The 23,908-nt window shown below is 39.8% G+C and overlaps 1 protein-coding gene across 1 annotated transcript; it reads right to left on the reverse strand.

Moving 5' to 3' along the window:
* Positions 1-511: 511 nt before the first annotated feature.
* Positions 512-4,906, reverse strand: LOC127439307 (basic leucine zipper transcriptional factor ATF-like 2). The gene is made up of 2 exons (XM_051695565.1): positions 4,762-4,906; positions 512-2,978 (listed from the first exon to the last, which is right to left on the reverse strand). Exon 2 carries the CDS (start codon positions 2,972-2,974, stop codon positions 1,928-1,930), a length of 1,047 nt encoding a protein of 348 aa, XP_051551525.1. The 5' UTR covers positions 2,975-2,978; positions 4,762-4,906; the 3' UTR covers positions 512-1,927.
* Between the last annotated feature and the right edge of the window lie 19,002 nt (positions 4,907-23,908).

Genomic DNA, 23,908 nt, shown 5'->3' on the forward strand with positions numbered 1-23,908 from the left:
GGAAGCATTATTATACTCGAAGGATTCACTTTTTTTTAACGCCGTAGCACACCAACAGCATCGTCTAGTGTGGCTGTGTGAGGTATTTTCTGTTGAAACTCCAGTCAGCGTTCACTTTCAAAAGGTGTTAAAATAATGTTAATAAAGTTGAAGTAAAGTTTGCTATCGGTATAAAGAAGCCAAATTACAGCTGTTTTCTTCATGTTGTTTGTCTTTAAGTCAAATATTCACCTCAGTGTGGTTGGCACTAGCTCATGCTCATTAATGCTAGTTATTTTAATGCAAATTTTGTCGCACTACATACACAAAATTGTCTCTAAGTTATCAGTAAGATCATGAAATGCACTGGTCTTTATCTGACATGTTGCTCAATGTTTATATTATCTTAATTCAGCTTGTATTATTTTAAAGAGATGACTGAAATATACAAAAAAAAAAAAAAACAAAACATTACGAACCAGACAACATCTTGAAAGATCTACTATAATGTACAGGCTTACTGTTGGGTAGACCATGTCTGTTTACACCCCTGCATTTGTACAGTGCATTTATTAATAGCTGCCTAGAGCTGTCTTTATTCCACATCATCAAGAACATCCACACACCGCTTAAATATCAGAAGTGTGAACATGCGGTTTGACAAGCCTCTGGGTTCAATCAGATATCAGACAAATTTACTTCAGACTGAAACCGGGTCTTCATTTTGTGCCCAATTCATATTTAACCATGAGCACTTTAAACCACGATTTGCTAAACATTTTTTGTTCTTCATACAGCCCCATATTTATAAGGATATAATTTATGGACATTTTTTGTGTCATTTTTCTTTTACTGTAAGAGACTGTAAGTATACCCTTCGTAGCCTCGTTTTCATTCCCGTCAAAAATTAAATATGGCGCTACTCTGAATAAGTTATCTAACGTAGATTTAAAATGTCTGTCCCTTTAAATTAAAATAAATGAAATTCAGTTTTATTTGTATAGCACTTCTTTCAATAGCCTACATGGTCCAAAGCACTATAGTACATACACATATACATACATAGGGTAAACAAATAAACATAGGATATCAATAAATCAAGTTTACTTCAGTTCTGTTGCAGTTTACTTCAATGCTTGTGTGTATCAGCACCCACTTAATTTTTCCCTTATTGTTTCTTTTTTCATTTTTTCCTTCTTTATGTGGAACATTACAAACATGTAATGATTCAGTGAAAAGGTGACTATGTTTTTAATGTAATCGTTGTTGGAACCGGTATTTCACACAATGGAGGGGAATACTATTTGCGTCAATCAATGATCAATTAATCATGTGTCAGTCAGAATATGTATTTTTCTTTCCCAAAATTGAATCAGATTTACATGGAGTGAATGCAAAATCATTTATTGCTTTTATTAACGGTGCAATTTTTTTTAGGTCTAATTAAAGCATAGACATTTTTAAATTATCCAAGTTATTGCTTAATTTAAGTACTTTCAGTCTTTATCGTCCTCGATGGCAAAAACTCAAAAGACAATTAACAATACAAAGGAGTATTAAAATGAGCCATTTATAAAAGTGATAACTACCAGAATAAAAGAGTACATGTATTTGTTGGTCTTACCCTGAGGAAGTTTGTATCTTCGACCAAAAGGACTCAACCAAAACTCAATGGACAAAGGATGACTAGGTCAGAAAGGATTAGCCGGTCCTTTCTTGTCGCTCTAGTCACATAGCCTTACGCCATATTAGTAAGATCAGTGCCAAATATCATAACATTTAAAAAATATTTCCAAGTTTAGTCATATTCCTTGAAGTAACGTTTACCAGCACATCTGGCATAGCTATTGCTTATGTATTTTTTTCTACTCATACATTAAGCACCCACAATAGCTCCTCACTACATCTATTTGAAGCAGTCTGTTAGCACAATGAAAAGCTGTTCACATTAAGAGTTCTCTGTGCTTAATATTCTTCTGAGCTGTGCGATCTCAGCAGACAGCATGCTGAACCTGCTGTTAAAGTTCCAGAGGGATCTTGCACCATTTTGAGATCCATCTGGATCTCTTGGGTACAAAGGGAAGGACAGGGGCCAGCTGGGATGAAGGGGAGATGGCTGAAGGGATGATGAGCCCCAGGGTAACAGGTTGTTGTGCTGGGTGGTGGAGTAGCTCAACCCAGGCAGTAGCCAGCTTTGGGCCAGATGAGAAGGTGGCAACGAGGGAGAATTCGAAGACGCAGCTGCTCTCTGGGCTGGGAACAGTTGTGGGTGGCTCTGTGGGTCATTGCTGGAGGAGACTTGTGTGTGAACTGCTTGGTCCTGCTCCACTGAGTCAGTATTGGGAATGGACTTGTCTGACAGCTTGTCATCTGGGTGATTAATCTGTGAAGGTATGTTGACACTTTTAGGTGGCATTCTCAAGGGGCAGATGAATGGAGAGGAGCTACCAGGTGGACCAGAGCTAGACCTGTACTGTGGCCAACAGTGGTACAGCTCTGGCCCATCTGCTGGAAGGGGAGCATTGCTAGCAGCCATACCCAACAGGGAAGGCTTAAGGTGGGATGGAATGGAATAGTGGAATGGCATCACTAGATGACTGGCATCCAGACCAATTTGATTCTGCAGACTCAACACTTCCGCTCTGAGCTGAGCGTTCTCCTCGCTTAGTGCCAGGAGCTGACCCTCCAGCATAAATTCATTCAGTCGACGCTTCTCTCGGGAACGCTTGGCGGCCTCGTTGTTTTTCTGGCGCTTGTCCCAATAGGAGGCGTCTTTCATCTCAGCAGGAGTCATCTCACGCTTTCGACGTCTGCTAGGAATGAGCGGGTTGCGGCACGACTGGAGGCGGAACAGTCGCCTAGCCAGTATTGATGAGCCAGTTAGGGGCAGTTGCCCCCTTTGATATGTAGGTTTGTCTTTGCTTGTTGAGATCTCACCCGTGGAGGCGGGAAGACAAATCTCTGCTAGATGTTCAGGACCTCTCATGTTAGTCATAATTCTGGACAGATAGAAAGGTTAATGATCAGTTGGCCACAGTTGGGGTTACATTCCAAAAAAGCACACGTTATCAAGCTTTAAAACATAGAAATGTACAGTAGATCAATGTCAAAACTGTTATCATCAGGGGTTAAATTGTGATTTTGGAGGTGGGGACCCCTAAAATTGGGTGGTGATTCTGGTGCCCTAAGCAAGATGGGTCATTACATGACATTAATGTAATGAACTCAAAAGTTTTTTTGAGCAAGTAAATTCGCTTAATGGGGACAGAATTTGTGAAATGGGTCAAACAAAAATGGGTCTGCAGCATTTAAGAAACGCAATGGCTTGACCAACAAGCTGCCAATTTTTATTTATTTATTTTTTTAATCAAATGTGCTGGAATGCTGTTCCGGCCCAATTAAACCCCTGGTTATCGTTTACTGTATGTCTGCTTTTACAAAACGTATCACTTTTTTGAAAACCTCACTGATCTTATAATAAACTCATTGATTTTTCTAGCTGCTCATATGGAAGTTGGATAGAACAAAGTCAAACTGCATGTTTCCACCACTCATAGCACTTCAAAATAGAATTTAACAAGAATGTAACTGATAATTTTTAGATTCATTGTCACTTTATTATGCACATACTGCAGTTTCCTGTTTGAAAGAGAGGGTAGAAATGGGCGTGAAAAGTTTATCTGCCTACCAAGGACATGTACCATTATTAGATGCAGTATATAATAATATGAAATATTCCTGAAGTTTAATTGGCAGAGGGTGTCCATTGCAACGCCAAGATCATGGGTTCATACTGGGAACACGCAAACTTACAGTGCTGTGAAAATGTATTATCCTGATTTCTTCTATTTTTGTATTTTTCATACTACATTGTTTTAGATCTTCAAGCAAGACAGAACATAAAACAAAGGCAACCAGAGTAAACACAAAATACAGTTTTCAAATCTATTAATATTTTTTATTGAAACAAAAAAAGTTATCCAACACCTATATCACTCATGTGAAAAACGAACTGCCCCCTTAAACTTAATTGCTGGTTGTGCCACCTTTAGCAGCAACAACTGCAACCAAACGCTTCCGATAATTCTCACACAGGCCCAGTTGGTATTGTTTTGCTTCAACAAATAACATTATCATTTAAAAACTGTATTTTGTGTGTACTCAGATTGCCTTTGTTTTATGATTTCATCAAATTTCATTTTGAATCAGTTTAGCATAAGATATACACAAAAACAGAATAAATCAGAATTCACAGCACTGTACTTTACTTTAAATGCACAATTAGTTGCTTTGAATACAAGCGTCTGCAAAATGTTCTATAAAATCTAAAATATGCAGAATAATGTCACAACTCGTAACACTGACATATGCTCATTACAGAGCATATCAGCAAAATGTACAGTAATGGAACATAGAAAGATGGCTAGTCATGTTATGAAAAGCAGTTAATTTACAAAAATATTATGTTGGGGTTTGACAGTGGTGAATATTTCAACCTCTTCAGCTACTTATCCAAATATGCATGTGTGCATTTACATAAACTAATAGAAATAATAACTAATATTATTGCATGATGGTTGTATGCCAGCTTGATTTGTATGAATGATAAATTATGCAGTCATGTAATCTATTTAGTAATTTTATTATTATACTTATAGAAGAAGAATTGTTTTTAAATACTAATGTAGCAATAATACTAAAATACTAATGTACAAATACTAATGTAAATTCATTTTAAATATCTTAAATGAGGAGAGCTGTCAAAAAAATTTACTGACTTACCATACACTGCTGCAACAGGAATGATGCAAAAATAATGCTTAAAGTGGATTAAAGGACAACATCTAAAAAGTAAACTCTCAGACTATGCCAACCAACGAAAGCCAAGAAGGCACATAACAATGCATATGTGATATGCACATACACATGCCTATTGCATGAAAGGAGCAGTAGTAGGTGAGGACCACATCTTCCTTCCTCAGATATGGAGGCGGAGACTTACAAACAAGTATCTCAAACAAGTGGTTTGAGTTATGACGCACTCTTTTGCTTGTTCTACTTAAAAATTATAAAATTACTTTTATAATTTTTTAAAAAATGATCGCTGGCATACTCATCACTGATATTCAGCAGCTTAATGTCTTGTTAAATCACTTGCGTTTTGCCCTCAGTTGTTTATTCACAATCTAAACTTAATTAAAATACTCCAACATCACTAATTCAAAGTCTGTATGTAGAGGATAATGAACTTTCGCATAACAGAGCAATTAAAAAAAATAATAATAACAGATTTTAGATCATGTCTTCTAGCTCTGGCATTCCTCAAAAATGACCATCCAACACTTGTGAAGATTTTAATCAAACTGTTGACCCTGGAAGAACAGAACTTCAATATCTACTTCTGCTGGATACCTGACCATTGTGGAATCCCAGGAAATGAACAAGCAGACATTGCTGCTAAAGAAGCACTTTCCACAGATCCACCCTAAGATCTCAAACCCATCATGATCTCTTACATCATCAACAAATGACAAACTGGGACCAAAACAAACCACATGAAATCATCCCTGTAGTTACTTCAGTTTTTAATCAGTGTACCCTTTAATGTATTTTTGCTTTGAAAATAGCCATGGAAGCTGGCATGGCATTAAATCACTAACAAACAAACAAACAAACAATTAAAATACTCCAGAGTTGATCACTTTGTATTTTAATTGATTAATTTAATCACACATTATCTTGTGCTCCATTGTCTAAACTTATTTTTTTTTTTTTTTTTTAATTTCAAATGTTAAAAACTTTCCATTGTCCTCAAGAAGAGCTTTCAAGACAAATAATTATTATTTATTTATTTATTTTGGCAAAATTGCACTGATCTGTTAATACCTGTAATACGGAAAGACTTTACATTTTCATTGGGAATAATCTCTTGCACTTTAACCAAAACTGATACATAAATCAGACAAACTGCCCAAACCTCCATCACTAGAGCCTGCCACCCTGGTTGGTGTCTTTTGTATGTTTGTATAGAGGCCCGTATTGATGGTTTGGATCCGATTAATTTTTGTATTTATTTATTTATGTGGCTTATTTCAAATATTGTGCTTGGTCTAGCATTAAACGTATTTAATGAGAATGTTTAATCACAGAATTCCCAATGAACCAGTGTTTCCATTGTTAAAATGTTAGGGAAAATGCATATACAGTAACTCTGCAAGAACATAATTCATCATTCTATATCTGCCCAAATTGTCCAAAAATTGGAAAAATGGAAGAGATTTGTACTGCCTAACTTTAAGAATAAGTTGAAGCATGTTGTGGTTCGTTATACACTGGTTCAGATAAAAAAGCCACAACTGTAGGTAAAGAGAGCATATTACTGAGAATGACACAAAATTAAGACGGTCTGTGTTTGCAGAGCTTACATTTGTCATCTGGGACTGTCCTTCCAAATTTCCACAGTAAAATGTTTGCTAAATTCAACATTATGACTAAATATGTGTCTATGTCTATTGTAATGCAGGTTTGTAGTTTGCGCCACAGGTTTACACTAGCTTCTTTTTGATGCCAGAGGTCACCTGCAAAACCACTCTAGGTTAAATACCACACTGAGTAAGATGCAAAAACTAGAATGTGTAGAACTATGACTGTTTAATAGGAACAAAATGTAATGTCATTATTAAAATAATGATGCATTTAGTCTCTGCTTTAGTTATGAGAGTATATCAGTAATGCTCTGCATCTCTTGTGGTTACAAAATTTTGGTTTTGAAGAATTAGCCACACTTGACATTTAAAGACAGTTTGAGCATCGCAATGTTTGGCGCCTTAAAGACTGGTGAAGAAAATGGGCCATGCATTATTCACTGAAGCACAGGATGTTGTTGTGGTGTATCTGGGATTGTCCAGCAGGTATTGATTCACATTCTTGGCCTCGGGGCTGCAGCAGTTGTGAAGGGTGGGGGTTGGGGTGATATACCTGTTACCGTTTACTCATCTAATAAGTTTTGGATTTTCTGTGATTTTTATTTTTTTTGTGCGTGGTGACTCATAACAGCACCTCAAAGCTCCACGGAACTCATGTGTTTTAATGTGGGGCATAACTCAAAGTTCAAATGTACTGTTTTGATTACCGCAAACAATCCCCAAGTTGGGTCTGCACATTCACATGCAAGTTTACACACATACAGTGGCCCCAGAGAGTATTTGGACACTTAAAGGAATAGTTCACCAAAAATGAAAATTCTATTATAACTATAATGTCTCTCCAAATCTGTATGACTTTCGTCCTTCCGTGGAACAGAAAAGGAAGAATTTGTAGTCGATAAAGTAGTCGATACGACTCATACACCATATTCCAAATCCTCTAAAGCCAAAGGATCACTCTGTGCAATGATTTAGGCTGGGTTTTTAACTTGTTTTTCGCTCTCAAATTAAACCATTTAGCAAATTTACATGAACACCGGAAAGCCGTTTATTGTAAGTAAGCTGCTTAAGACACGAAAGCGCCGTTCACGTTTAAATGCACTGTATTAGCGGCATACTCTTTACTTTCGTATACATGTGTCTTAGACAGTAAGCAGCTTTCTGTGCAGCAAAGGGGATATAGTGTAATTTTCCTGTGATGCTATTGTAAATAACAAACATGGCATCTGAAGACGACCTCGCCCTTTTCCTCAGTTGCTTCGCATTATTTACAGTTGCTGCGTTGTTTGTTTCCCATTCCATTGCGAACTGCCACAGCATTACGCTGAAATAGTAGGGTTTCCTTCTTATGTCATACTGCGGGATCTCTCCCTCACACTTGGTTGCATATATACATGCACTCTTCATAAACCAAAAGGCTAAGAACTTTGCTTGTGCATTTACATGGTCACGTAAGCCACATTCTCTGGCAGAAACTGGTATGTTAAACCACTTACTTTTATTACCTTACACTGCGTAAGGAAAACGGTGTTCATGTTAACATGATGCTTCAGAAAGCAGCTTTCTCCAAAAACCCTGGAATGAACCATTTCCTTTAGTGCATGTAAATGGGATCATCCGACAATGCAGGAAAACTGCGTTTACATGTCATTTGAAATCATTGGATTATTCTCTGTTATTGACTTCATACCGTAAACCGTCATGCGCACAACACTTGCACACATTGGATATGCTGATAAGAACGCAGGCAATAGCAACACAAAATCGGGATAATGGCCATATATCTATGTGTACTGATTGTTTTTTGCTTAAATCATTTATGACCTTACCCCCGAGAACCCCCCAAGAGTTTATGCCCTTTACATGACCTTACATGTTGTTGGCTTAAGTATAATCATATAAAACGTGCATGTAAACGTGCTCAGTGATCAACTCCCATTTGCAGCAGCCAGATCATATATAGCAACTACAGCACAGGGTTTGCGTCAATAACATCAAGCCTCATTGGTTCTTGTGTTTCTTGGGAACACGATGTCAAACCAAATCTCATCTGAAAACAAATCATTCTAGTCCTTTCCTCAGAACTAACTTCACTTTCTTGGCAATTTTGTGCCGTGACTTTAAAAAAATAAATACAATTTTTTTAGTGGATGTATGAAGTCAGTTCCCCTCATATTCACACATATGTCTTAGCAGGGTAACAACAGGTGTAGTTCATCACATTAACTATGAACATGCTCTACTAACGTTTGACCACCAGAACGTTTCAAAAGACTTTTTATCTTCATTTTGAACAATATATATATTTTGTCATTTGAAATCTTACAAATCTTCTTCTGTGTAATGGTTTACTTGAAAAGTGTGCTTGTGCTACATTTCTTAACTAAATGCCACACAATTCGATCTTTTGTTATATAATGCAAAAACATTCATACATTTTTAAGTGTGGCTTAAGTGTCCACATACTTTTTGGGGCCACTGTAGGCAAACAGTTTGACCAGACGATCAATCACAGATCTGTTAATTGAAAATTATTCAAAATTGCACTTTTCTCAGGTATAGGGCATCATATGCAAACTAGTGCATGTGAATGAGGAGGGTTCACCACATTCAATGCAGGATGAAGTCTATGAAGTGTGAAGCCTCTCACCTTTGCATACCGTTTGGTTCTCTGTACAGTAACTCCAATCACCCCTGTGTTTCTTTCTCAAGTCACTTCAAACCACTTCCTTCCTTTAAGCATGTCACTGTTTTCTCCACACAGCGACCTCATTTTAAGTAGCCCCTCTCCTGTTTTTGATTCTCGTTCGCTGGAACAGAAACTACAAGTACGATTGCAGAGCAGTACAGTGGGGTATACCCAATAAACCTCATTCAAAGCCACCTACTCACTTCCCAGAAAACAAAAGATATTTTTTCTCTGCAACTGCAGAGATGCTGCTTCTCATTGTACTGATGTCTTGTCATTATTTGTGCACTTTTTATTCTTTGACATGCCTAGTTCATAGTCAGTTTTAGCAGGGTCACTGCTTAAAATGGGGTCTGGGAATTTTTTTTCCTGTGGACCCAATGAGTAGGCTATTCCATAGATACCATATAGGACCTTAGTAGCCCCCCTCATCACAGGGCCTGTAAGGGGTATTACAATCATACCCAACAGATTGTTAAGGTAATGAAGGGTGAAAACAGCAAAGCTGCCAAACATTGGCTACTCAGTGGTGATGCTTGGACGTTTTGCAAGATTATAAAATTTGAAGGCTATTTAAAGTGTGCAGTGTGTATTTCACACTAATACACAAACTATAATTGATTTTGCAATGATTTTACACCTCTCATCCAGACTAACTGCATTTTTCCTCCAACGAAAATGGAGCGTTTAGAAAACACTCTCCATTACCGCAAACCTAGCAAAACAATGGCATTGACAAAAAAACTGAGTTTTCAAAAGAAACCGGATTTGTTTGAATGTGGTCTAATGCTGCATTCCATTCAACTCGGATGTGGGATATTCCTACTGGATATCTCCGAGTCAGGCATTCCATTGCCAGATGCTCAGAAGATGATGTGTAAGGAAACAAATCTGCAATGCTTCCGTTAGCTTTGCAGGGATCGACTGTGCCCAGAGACATCTCCTAGCAACCCAACTGATAAACAATGCTGCAACTGTAGCTTTTGTGCTACAGGTGTACGATTATGAAAAGAGAGTATAATTTACCATGTTTTATACACCTGTTTCTGCAGCTGTTTTTTTAAAGTTTTAAATTTCATATAAAGTAGGAACTTTGATTCTTTTATTGATATTAATAAATACGTGAAAAATTAAGTGCCAACATGTTTGTGTGACATCACATACATGCATCTCAATGAAATGGAGTTGAAAATTTCCACACGAGTTTCCAAGTTGGAATTCCGACTTCAAATGGTGTTTCATTGCACATTTCAAGTTGGAAAATACGACTTTCCGAGTAAGCTGGAAATCAAGCGAGCTCACAGGGTCCCGGCTCGTAGATCCGCAGAGGGAGACAGGCCCCGATCAATTCTGGCCAAATTTCTGAGATCATCCAATAAAGATCTTGTGTTATGCGAGGTGAGAAGCAAAGGAAGGCTTTCTTGGAAGAACCACAGCATTTTCTTGTTCCCAGACTTTGCGAATTCAGCAAGAGCGAAACGTGATCGATTCAAAGAATGCAAGAAACTCTTACATCAACGGAAGGTCGCTTTTGCACTGATGTTCCTTGCCAAATTGAGAATAGATACTAAGGATGGCTGCAAAATATTTACATACCCACAGCAAGCATTGTTCTTCATAAAGTCAATGGAATGAGTGAGTCATGGTGTGATTCTCACATTCAGCCAAGTGAGCCTGACTCACTGAACATTCACTTGACCGTCCGAGGAAGCTGGGCGCCTTTTTTTGTTTCTTTTTGTGTTGGTTCCACCTAGCGGCTGGAATTTGTTTTGTGGAATAACACTCCTTCAAGAAACATTTGCATCGACGGAGGGTCGCTTTTACACTGCAGTTCCCGGCCAGATTGAGAATAGTTGCTAAGGATGGCTGCAAAGTATTTACTTGTCCCCAACAAACATTGTCCTTCATAAAGTCATGGAATGAGTAAGTCATTGTTTGGCGCTCGCTTTGCAGCCAAGTGGACCTGGCTCATTGAACATTCACTTGACCGTCTGAGGACCGTTTTTTGTTTCTTTATGTGCTGGTTCTGCCAAGTGGCTGGAGTTTGTTTTGTGGAATAACACTCCTTCGGGACAGTTGTGGATGAATCTGCATGTTCCTTGTGCTTATGCCTCCTATTGGCTGGAGTTTGTTTTGTGGAATATTTTTTGCAGGACACTGGAATGATTAGGTCATCTGCTGCACTCATGAAACAGCCGGCTCACTGAACATTCATTTGACTGTCTGAGGAAACTGAAAGTTTTTGTGTGTGTGTGTGTGTGTGTGTGTGTGTGTGTGTGTATGTACTGGTTCTGCTAGAGGCTGGAGTTTGTTTTGGGGAGGAACACACCTTCGGGACAGTATGTGGATAAATCTACATGTTCTTTGTGTTTATTCTGCCTATTGGCTGGAGTTTGTTTTATAGATTTTCTTCTGTTATGTAATTCTGTCTCACAAAATTTTTATAGAAGCACCAGACTTGAGCAATCTGATGGCAAAGTTGTCGTGGGGGCTCTCGTAGGCATACATGGACTGTTTGAGTTTAGAGGGACATTTTCTTTGTTCTGTTTGTTTGGTTCGGGGGGAAGTTCGGGGTTTGACTGTTGCACTAATGTTGGAATGTGGTCTTTATAATTTTATTTTTGACACACAATCTATTTTTTCTAATATGTCAAAATGTCAGATGTTAATATGAGTGGATTGTCTCTCTCCACGTGGAATGCAAATGGGTTTGGGCTTCTCTAAAAAGAAGGAAGGTTATTTATTTTCTTAAACGTAAGAAATATGATATAGTGTTACTTCAAGAAACACATCTTTCCCCGCAGAAAGCTGAAAAATTTGGGAGGATATGGGGTGGGCATGTTTTCTTTAGTGCTGGCTCAAGTAAGAGCAGGGGAGTCATTACGCTGATAAGTAAACATCTACAATTCAAATGTCTCAAACAGATTAATGATAAATTAGGAAGAGTCATTATTGTTTTAGCAGAAATTCTGGGGCAAAGTCTTATTTTGGCTAATATTTACGCACCTAACGCTGATGATCAGAGCGTTTTTTATAGATCTTGAAGGGATGTTGCAAGCTGCTGGCACCCCTCATGATAAAATATTGGGAGGAGACTTTAATCTTTTGATGGACTCAATCCATGATCATAGTGAAGCAAAAGTGTGTAAGCCCCCTAGAGCAACACTGTCACAGGATGTGCTTCACAGGATGTGTAAAAATCTTGGTCTTATAGATATGTTTGAACCCATCTGGTAGGGACTATACATTTTTTTCATCAGTCCATAAGATTTATTTTAGAATAGATTTTTTTTTTTTACATCTGAGTCCCTCATTTTATCTGTTGTTGATTGGAAACATCTTAGTCTCAGATCATGCCCTGGTGTGTTTAGAGGTGTTGCCACATATGGAGAAAAATAAATCATATAGTTGGCGCTTTAATGTATCCCTTTTGCAAAATCCTGAATTCCAACAAATGTTAAAGGCTGAAATCAATGTTTATATGGTGACCAACTGGTCCTCAGTATCCTCTGTGGGCGTGGCGTGGGAGGCACTTAAGGTGGTTCTTAGGGGTCGGACCATACAGTATGCCTCATTCATCAAAAAATCCAAAGCACGAGAACTCGTGGAGCTGGAAGAGAATATTAAAAATGCTGAGGCAGAGCTGAAGCGTCGAATGTCATCTGATGGCCATAGAGATTTGACCCGATTTAAATACAAATATAATACTATTTTGTCACGGAATGTGGAGTTTTGGCTGTTCAGGGCAAGACAGTTATACTTTGAGTCAGGGGATAAAGCAGTGAAGCTATTGGCTAGATATATAAAGCAGAGAGAGACTTTTTCTGCTATTCCCTCAGTGAAAATTGCTAGTGGTGAAATATTTACCTCGGCCATTGATATTAATAATGCTTTTAAAGAATTCTATCTTGATCTTTATAGTTCCACTTCTTTGTCTACCGATGAAGATATTAGAAACTTTGTGGAACCATTAGATCTCCCTAAACTGAGATAAACTTGGAGGAGGTTGGCGAGGTAATTAAGGCCTTGCCTACAGGCAAGGCTCCAGGGCCAGATGTTTTGCCGCTGAATTTTTTAGATCTTATGCTTCAGAACTGGCTCCACTTTTGTTAGAAGTTTATATGGAATCATTAAAGAATGGAAAGCTTCCGCCAACCATGACACAAGCCCGGATCAGTCTGATTCTTAAAAAGGACAACGATCCAGGCGAGTGTAAGAATTACCATCAATTTTCCCTGATCCAACTAGACATTAAAATATTTTCAAAAATTTTGGCTAACCGATTAAGTTATGACATCTCTTATACATACAGATCAGGTGGGGTTCATTTGGGGCCGCAACTCCTGTGATAACATTAGGCATTTCATCAGTATCATGTGGTCAGTGGCGAATGATCTGACTCCGGTCGCTGCCATCTCACTTGACATGGTAGAATGGGATTATCTTTTTAAGGTTTTGGAAATATACGGGTTCGGAAATACCTTTATTGAATGGATTAAGTTACTTTATTGACACCCAGTAGCGGCGGTACAAATAAATGGATTAATTTCAGATTATTTTACTCTGGATAGTGGCACCCGGCAGGGTTGCCCTCTTTCCCCCTTACTGTGCTGTCTTGCCCTGGAACCATTAGCAACCACGATAAGAAAGTAGGATGATTTTCCAGGGGTGATGGCGGGAGGTGTGCCGCATAAGCTTTTGCTTTACGCAGATTATATTTTATTATTCGTCTCTGACCCCACTAGATCTATGCCTTGCCTCCACAGGATTATTAATTCCTTCTCTAAATTCTCAGGTTACAGAGTCAGTTGGTCTAAATCCGAAGCTTTGGCTTTGACAGCGTACTGCCCAGTAACGGCTTTTCAACCGGGCGCCTTCCAGTGGCCCAAACAAAGCATTAAATATTTGGGCATTTTATTCCAAGCAAATTTGTGTGATTTAGTTCATTTTGACCCTTTAATAAAAATATTTTCCAGTGACGTGGACAGGTGGGCTTCATTACATTTATCTATGATTATGAAGATTTAAAGTTATTAAAATGAATTGTATTCCAAAATTCAACTACCTGCTACAGTCTCTCCCTGTAGATGTCCCCCTCTCTTATTTCAAGCAATTTGATAGCATAGCGAAGTCCTTTATTTGGAATGGTAAACGTCCCAGATTACATTTCAACAAGTTACATAGGCTGATTGACAAATGTGGGCTAGGCTTACTCAAGATTTTGTTTAATTATTATGCATTCGGTCTCAGACATTTGGCTCATTGGTCGTGTCCACCTGAGAGAGCCCCTCCCTGGTTTTGTATTGAACAGGAAGCTCTTGCCTGTATTTCGCCATTGCAAAGCCTTTCTATCAAACTAACTGGAGAAGTTAAGTCACACCCCGTTATCTCGCATTTGCAGGCGGTTTGGACAAAAGTGTCCAGAGTGTTTAATTTGAACATTTATTTAAATGTTGCCTCAAGCATATGGCTGAACCCTAAATTATGTATTAATAAGTCCCCTTTCTGTTGGTCAGAGAGGATTGTGAGGGGGTTACTACACTCGGTGACCTTTAGTCACCGTGCTGAGATCTTAAGAGTATCTGCCCCCCCAAAGTGGCAGATACTCTGGAAGTGGTGATTACTGCTTTTGGAAAGGTCATGAGGCATCGGTGTATTACTCTTTTTTTATTACTCTGTTTTTTGGGGATGTGTTAAGAGCCAAGAATTTTGGTTGAGGGTTCAGAGCTTTATGTGTGAGGCATTGTACACTCAATTTTCATTTTGCTCCAGACTCTGTATCCTGTGTGATGGGACGGCTGTTAACATTGGGGACAGATATTTAAAAAGTTGGGTCCTAGCCGGAATCATGATTGGCAGAAAAGTCATCCTCAGGGGATGGAAGTCTGCTGGGGCACCCTCGTTTAGGGAGTGGTGCGGAGAGATGGGCGGGGTGGCAGCGTTTGAGGAGATTATTTTTAGAAGGCTGGGGAAATGGGATTTGTTTATCAGGAAGTGGGGGGGTTACTTGGCTTTTTTGGAGGGTTCTTGGGGAGGAGCTGTGATGGTGGGGGGGGTGGATGTTCAGGGAGAGGGGTTTAATGTGAATAAATGATTCCGTTTTTTATGTTGTGTTTGTATGTTTTATGATTGGGATCAATAATAAAAAAAAATTAATAACAAAAAAAATTACTGTATAATTTAACAATTTCTTTTACAAAAAACTTAAGATAAATATGCATCACAATGCATATTTCATACCAGCCCACGTAAAAATATTATCCATTCTGTTAATGAGAATATTTTGCCAAAAACCGCGTAATCTCCCATTCATTCCAGTGGGGAGTTCTGCAGAGCTTGTCAGAGCGAGCGACCGTAACTAAGGAGGGTGGAGCTTAGCGAAGGGTCAATTACCATCATTTTTTTTTTTTAATTTTTTTTATAAATTATTATTTTTTTTTTTTTTAAGGAGAAAAACTGGGTAACAGAGGCTTACAATAAAAGTGAATATGGCCAGTCCATAAACATTAAACTACTTACTGTTTCAGAATATACAGGTGCATCTCAATAAATTAGAATGTCGTGGAAAAGTTCATTTATTTCAGTAATTCAACTCAAATTGTGAAACTCGTGTATTAAATAAATTCAATGCACACAGACTGAAGTAGTTTAAGTCTTTGGTTCTTTTAATTGTGATGATTTTAGCTCACATTTAACAAAAACCCACCAATTCACTATCTCAAAAAATTAGAATATGGTGACATGCCAATCAGCTAATCAACTCAAAACACCTGCAAAGGTTTCCTGAGCCTTCAAAATGGTCTCTCAGTTTGGTTCACTAGGCTACACAATCATGGGGAAGACTGCTGATCTGACAGTTGTCCAGAAGACAATCATTGACACCCTTCACAAGGAGGGTTAGCCACAAACATTCATTGCCAAAGAAGCTGGCTGTTCACAGAGTGCTGTATCCAAGCATGTTAACAGAAAGTTGAGTGGAAGGAAAAAGTGTGGAAGAAAAAGATGCACAACCAACCGAGAGAACCGCAGCCTTATGAGGATTGTCAAGCAAAATCGATTCAAGAATTTGCCACCACACACAGACATGTCAAGGAATTTGGCTACAGTTGTCGTATTCCTCTTGTTAAGCCACTCCTGAACCACAGACAACGTCAGAGGTGTCTTACCTGGGCTAAGGAGAAGAAGAACTGGACTGTTGCCCAGTGGTCCAAATCTTCTTTTCAGATGAGAGCAAGTTTTGTATTTCATTTGGAAACCAAGGTCCTAGAGTCTGGAGGAAGGGTGGAGAAGCTCATAGCCCAAGGTGCTTGAAGTCCAGTGTTAAGTTTCCACAGTCTTTGATGATTTGGGGTGCAATGTCATCTGCTGGTCTTGGTCCATTGTGTTTTTTGAAAACCAAAGTCACTGCACCCGTTTACCAAGAAATTTTGGAGCACTTCATGCTTCCTTCTGCTGACCAGCTTTTTAAAGATGCTGATTTCATTTTCCAGCAGGATTTGGCACCTGCCCACACTGCCAAAAGCACCAAAAGTTGGTTAAATGACCATGGTGTTGGTGTGCTTGACTGGCCAGCAAACTCACCAGACCTGAACCCCATAGAGAATCTATGGGGTATTGTCAAGAGGAAAATGAGAAACAAGAGACCAAAAAAATGCAGATGAGCTGAAGGCCACTGTCAAAGAAACCTGGGCTTCCATACCACCTCAGCAGTGCCACAAACTGATCACCTCCATGCCACGCCGAATTAAGGCGGTAATTAAAGCAAAAGGAGCCCCTACCAAGTATTGAGTACATATACAGTAAATGAACATACTTTCCAGAAGGCCAACAATTCACTAAAAATGTTTTTTTTATTGGTCTTATGATGTATTCTAATTTTATGAGATAGTGAATTGGTGGGTTTTTGTTAAATGTGAGCAAAATCATCACAATTAAAAGAACCAAAGACTTAAACTACTTCAGTCTGTGTGCATTGAATTTATTTAATACACGAGTTTCACAATTTGAGTTGAATTACTGAAATAAATGAACTTTTCCACGACATTCTAATTTATTGAGATGCACCTGTAGACACAAAATTAAACTATATGCCATAAAATTGCTTTTTTTATTTAAAAAGTTTTATAAAAATCTTCGTTGTCATGATGATGTAAAGCCGTAAACCCTAAAACCACCGTAAAAAACAGGACTTACACAATTTCACAGCTCAAATAATACAATAATGTAAGTGCTTTAATCAAAAGTTAAGCTTCACATTTCTGCCTTTAAACTCTCACTGTAACCTCGATTTTTGCTTAAAAAAAGGGATGAATCTTGATGAGTTATTTTTTGTGGTGATTGACACTATGCCACAAATGCTGTAGACTGAGCTTAACTTGTATTGAACCCAGAACATTCTATTAAGTTTATTTCTCTTTCCTCATTGGCAAATAGCACTTACCCAACGGTGCCTTTTCTGATTTGCTGTTAAGCATTTTCCCACTGAGCACTTTCAAGAATAGCGCTGGGAAGTGCTCTTCCCTCTCCAGGAAGGAGAGCACTACGAAGACCACATCCTACCAGAGGGAGGTTAAATGTGGAGGATACCTCACATGGACTTACCAACGGGGAAGATCACATATGGAATGATACCACCGGACGACCCTATCTACAGAGAGGGTACGCAGCACAGTGGCCGAGGCAGAGAAAGCTCTGATGAGGGGAAACACAGGGTTCACCTAAGGGGAAACCGAACAGTGGAAACTCATCATACGGGATTACCAAGGGGGATTCACCACGCATGGAGCACTGAGCCCGAGCACACAGACTCACCTGAAAAGGGGCATACCACGAGTACTGGGCCTGGTGTCGTTACTCCTCTGCCGAGTTCGTCACTGAACACTGCTTAAGAATTAAAGAGGTGTCCGGGGTTCACCGGATCCGGAGAACTGTTGTGGACAAAAAGGCGCACATTATCACCTTTGAAAAAAAGGGAAAAGGCACAATGCAAGCGGTACACCCAACCGGCCGCCCCATCTACTTGCTGTTACCGCGTAACACTCGGGTCGAAACCGGGTCTATGCGTAGGTTATAAAACCTTGCAAAGGTATTGGGTGTAGCCCAACCCGCAGCTCTGCATGTCTGCTAGAGAGGCCCCCTTTGCCAGTGCCCATGAGGAAGCAACACCTCTAGTGGTGTGCACCCGGACTCCCAAGGGGCACGGCAAGTCCTGAGATTGGTATGCGAGAGAAATGGCATCCATAATCCAATAGGATAGCCTCTGCTTGGGGACAGCTTTCCCCTTCTGCTGTCCTCCAAAACAGACAAAGAGCTGCTCCGAGCATCTAAAGAGCTGCTCCGAGCGTCTAAAGCTCTGCGTGCGGTCCAGATAGATGCACAGGGCACGAACTGGACACAGCAACGATAAGGCCGGGTCTTCCTCCCCTGAAGGGAGCGCTTGCAGGTTCACCACCTGGTCCCAAAAAGGAGTGGTGGGAACTTTGGGCACATAACCTGGCCGGGGTCTCAAGATCACATGAGAGTGTGCCGGCCCGAACTCCAGGCATTCGCTGGTAACAGAGAGCGCCTGCAGGTCCCGCACCCTCTTGATGGAAGTGAGCGCCACCAGGAGGGCCGTTTTCAGAGACAAAGTGCTGAGCTCGGCCTGCTCCAGGGGCTCAAATGGGGCTCTCTGTAGGGCAGGTAAGACCACAGAATATCCCAAGAGGGAATCAGGCGCGGTCTAGCTCTGGAGCTCAGAAGATTCGCCACTTCCAAAAGCAGAAGCTCACCCTCCGATGCTGCCACTGAAAGCTCATCCTCGTCGCGAGCCGCGAGCGACACATTAAATCCGCCCTGAGGCGTACTGCCTGTATCGCACGACAGCTCTTCCAGATAGAACGAGCGTGCTGGGTGATGGGAGGTCCGCTGGGGTTGAGCTGGTGAAAACGCTCCCATATCCACATCCAGATCGCCCGCTGTGCTTGCCGACCCGGCCTGCTGAGCATCAGCCCAGGACGGAGTGGGTTGGGGAGCAGCCGCGGTGACTCCTTGCTTCATGAAGAAGGAAGTGGGCCACGACCGCAACGTTCTGACGGGCATGTTCTCGCAATGAGAACATAACCCTTCCACGAAAGCTGCCTCGGCGTGAGAGATAACGGCCACATCCAGTAGCGCAAACGCTGAAGGGCATCTTTAAAAAGATGCCAAGCATTTGCGCGAGCTCTTTTAGAAGGAAATATACTCTTTTGAATATACTCTTTTAGCACCCACGGACTCTGCTGCTGAAGCACCCAGGGGAAGCTCAACACTTGACCGTGCGAGGGTGACAGCTAATATGCGCCATAAAATCCATCAGTGTAAGCGAAAGGTGAGAGGACGAACACAATCATGCATTCGGCTCTGAAGAAAAAATCTGAATGAGTGGTGCATGCCATCTCCTTTTATACCCGTATGTCCGGGGGTGGAGAGTGGCATGCAAATTCCACTCGCCAATTCTCATTGATCTCAAGATCGAACCCCTAGTGTCACTACATCGACACAACGTCGAGTGAGTGACATACAGGGAACAAGACAATAATATTTATTTTTTGCCTTGTATTTTGACCTCTTGGAGTAATCAGTGCTCAAATCTTCTCTTCTGTCTTCCATAACTATAAAGACAAAAGCAAAATAGGACATTTTAAAGATTTTTAATAGAGGTCATTACATAGAGTGAATGTTGACTAATATGCACTGACAAATGTATGACCTTTATGTTACTGTACTCATACAGACATATAATATACACCTAGTACAACACCTTTCTCATGGTTTCCCCTAAGGCCACATATGGTTCATACATGTATTTTCAATCTGTAACTTTTTTTATTTTACATGTGAGATATATCCACCTTTGTTCTTACTGACTAAAGCCGCTGAGTTCAGACCATAGGTCACCATTTGATCTCAATGTCATGGACACTGGCAGACCCCATACTAGGCCTCCAACATCACCTATGGAACTGCTTGCGGTGAGGCCCTGAAAGTGAGATACTAGTGCTCACTAAGGTTTGAAGTGTTTGGGGCATTGGTTAAACTATAATGGAGCATTGCCAATAGCAACCTGGTCAACCGGTCACAACGGCAGTACAGGTCTTGGAGTCCCTTTCACTGGTCCCCTCTCATCTCACAAACCACTCTGTGTCTGAGAGGCCACATGTAAAAATAGATGAGCTTGATAGAACTTGAGACATGTTATCTCATGCACACACACACACACACACACAAGCAGTCACCCCTCCCATACGCCTTTAGCGCTGCCCACTAAGCTTTGATAGTTCTCTCACACAGGGGCCTCCAAGAGGGGTATAATTTGATTTGAGACATGAGGGGTCATGATGTGGAATGAGGGTAAACAGACAGAGCATCTGCACTTAGGCTTGTTGTATGTGGCCCTGAAGCAGGTGGATGGAACTTAATCAAGCTGCAGTGTGGCTAAATAACCACTAGATGGAGTGCTAAGTGAAGGCCATTGAGCATTTTAGTTGTGCTGGTAAAAAGGACGGATTATGGACTAGGCCAACACACTTTATTCACAATAGCGCCATATTTGTTTTTTGACGGCAATAAAATTAAGGCTGTGAGGGATAGACTTACAGTCTGTTCAATGGCATGCACTATATAAAGCAATATAAATGTCCTAGATCAAATAAATTCTCACAATTTTGAGCTTTCTGAGCATTCACAGCTTCCTGGAGATTGTCTATTGAACTTTTTTGGAAAGATGTTTTTTTTTAAATATATACACCCCTGTCAAAAATAAATTATCCATAGAGCTGTTCAGTTATGACGTCAGTTTGTTGGGTTTATATTTGAGTAAATAAAGTCTGTAATAAACATTACCTGAAGAGACTTTCACATTTTGTTCTACAACATAAATCACACAGAGTCATACCTTAAATGTGAATTTTGACGCTGTCGTGTGCTTAAAAAGGTAAGTTGCTTACAAGTTCCTACATAAGGACTACAGCGCTTGTCCGATACATCAAGCACGTAAAGTCACATCCTTGTGGTAATTGTAGTCCTTACTAAGCAACTTATGACACAGCAGCTTTAAAATTATTATTAAAATTAGCGGCGCTTCTAACTTAACAAAACTTTTCAGTATCCCAGCTATTTTCACATCAGTGTAGCTTTTCCAGCTGCATTTTCCAATGAGTAGAGGTGTAGCATTATAACAAGCTACACTTGTTGCATTTAATGCAAATGCACCAAGGAGCAGAGGGAGTATTCAAATGCTAGGCATCTGCATAATACAAATTTCGTCATCAGCAGAATGCTTGAGCACTGAAAGTGTGCGACCCGGTTTTTCTAACTGCATGTACTCTGAACATGCAGAATATTTATGCACCTGGAATTATTTGCACTAATTAGTGGGTTTAGTATTTGCACTAATTAATTAATCTGAAGAGAAATAGTATCTCATAGCAGTTGTAGCACACATGCGCCAACCCCCTGTGTATGCGCACACAGTCAAATGAAGTATACTTTGAAAGACTGCATGCTCGACTGTGCGCATATGCTAAACGTTCGTGTCAAAACCGAAGTAAATTTCTTTCTCATGTAGAGCAGCAAAATTCAAATAATTTAAGTGAATCGGTTCTTCTGGACAGTTCACGTAAATGAACCGGTTACATTTAACGATTACCTTATGTTTAGCGTTGGGAACTCAGATTCATTTTAGTGAGTCGGCTCGTTCGGACGCTTCATGTAAATGGAGAATGGCCAGACTGATTTGAGCTGACGGAAAGACAACGGTAACTAGAATAACCAATCTGTACAATTGTAGTGAGCAGAATAGCATCTCAGAATGCACAACATGTCGAACCTTGAGGCGGATGGGCTACAACACAAGAAGACCATGTTGGGTTCCACTTCTGTAAGAAGAACAGAAAACTGAGGCTGTAGTGGGAACATGCTCACCGAAATTGGACAGTTGAAGACTGGAAAGACGTAGCCTGGTCTGATGAATCTCGATTTCTGCTGAGGCACACAGATGGTCAGGTCCGATTTTGGCACCAACAGCATGAATCCATGGACCCAACCTGCCTTGTGTCAACAGTCCAGGCTGGTAGTGGTGGTGTAATGGTGTGGGGAATGTTTTGTTGACACTTTGGGCCCATTAATACCAATCAATCATCGCTGGAATGCCACAGCCTTTTTGAGTATTGTTGCTGACCACGTGCATCCCTTCTTGGCCACAATTTACCCATCTTTAATGGCTACTTCCAGCATAATAATGCATCATGTCACAAAGCAAAAGTCGTTTCAAACTGGTTTCATGAACATGAGTTCACTGTTCTTCAGTTGTCTTCCCAGTCACCGGATCTGAATCCAATAGAACACATTTGGTATGCGGTAGAATGGGTGATTCACAGCATGAATGTGCAGCTGACAAATCTGCAGATATTTTGTGATGCAATCATGTAAACATAGACCAGAATCTCAAAGAAATATTTCCAACATCTTGTGGAATCCATGTCACGAAGAATTGAGGCTGTTTTGAGAGCAAAGGGAGGACCTACTCAGTATTTGTATAGTGTTCCTAATAAAGTATTGAGTGAGTGTATATGTTTAATGTTGTCACCCTAATTGTTTAATGTTCCTCTCATTAAGTAATATCATCTAATTGTTATACATATTAAAATAATTTCTTCTTTAAATAGTTTCAATGTAGTTAGATACCTTTTCTTTTTTTTTACTTTCAGAGTAGGTAACTACTTTTTTATTTTAAGAGAAGCTTGACTATAGTTTACCTACTTTAAATTATGAGTAGCTTAGGAAGCTACAGTTTCAGAGTATGAAACTGTATGGTCCCTCATCTTCTACAGGGCCTTCTGAACCCCTTTTTGCAGATTTGATGTTGTATATTAGCTGTGTTACATTGGTGACTCTTTGTATTGCTATGTATTGCAGTGTGCTCATTCTTGTAAGTGCAACTGTGAATTCGTTTTACATTTTTGATATATCATCTCATGCAAAAGAGGGGGCACGAAAGAGGCAGGTGCCCTGAGGTACTGCATGACCATAATCAATTTTTGGCTGAGAAGCCATAGTTGCACTATATACATGCTAAAACCAAACGGTCTCTGAGGCCAGTCTTCTTCACACCTAATGCAGCTCTCTTGATCTCAGACAGTTTTAGCACTAGTAAACTTCCTGGCTTAGGTTAGATTGTTGTTGCATGTCTCTGATGTGGAAAGTTGAATCTTTTTCCATGAAGCAAAAAAAGAAGAAGTGAAAACAATAAACAGCAACAACAACAAACAGAAAGGCATAATAAAATGACAGAACTGATATTTTGTTTAGCATCAGTTTTAGGTTAAATCAATCAGTGTAACCATGTAATAACTTAACATATTTTGCATAATGATACCCCTGATTTTAAGTATCTGAAGCTTTCGACTGTCTGAAGATATTTCAGACAAAATGGTATGTCTCTGCATCTTCTCTCACTGAAATGCATATTTTTATACTTGAAAATCAGATTTAATTTCAGATAAGCACCTTGGCAGGGAAATTTGACATTTGAAAATCTATTCGTAGAGTGCTATTTCCTTCTTTGTCAAACAAAAGGTTGTTTTCATATGTGATGTGAGGGGTTACAAATTAGACACAATTAACTAGATGTATCAGTTAATAACACATGCACAGTGTCTTTGCTCTGTATAAAGACACTAAAAGGCCTTCAAGCCAATTGTCTGGACTAGCCATATAAGATATACCAAAGAACAGCAAAGCCTCAGGTTCACATCCCCTTCAAATGTCTGACCAGAAAATAACATCTGCTCCAATC

The sequence above is a fragment of the Myxocyprinus asiaticus genome, chromosome 50, assembly GCF_019703515.2.
Source record: "Myxocyprinus asiaticus isolate MX2 ecotype Aquarium Trade chromosome 50, UBuf_Myxa_2, whole genome shotgun sequence".
Classification (NCBI taxonomy): Eukaryota; Metazoa; Chordata; class Actinopteri; order Cypriniformes; family Catostomidae; genus Myxocyprinus; species Myxocyprinus asiaticus.

Bases quoted from the DNA above. Each gene is read 5' to 3' on its own strand.
- LOC127439307 (XM_051695565.1), bottom strand. From the start codon at position 2,974: ATGACTAACATGAGAGGTCCTGAACATCTAGCAGAGATTTGTCTTCCC.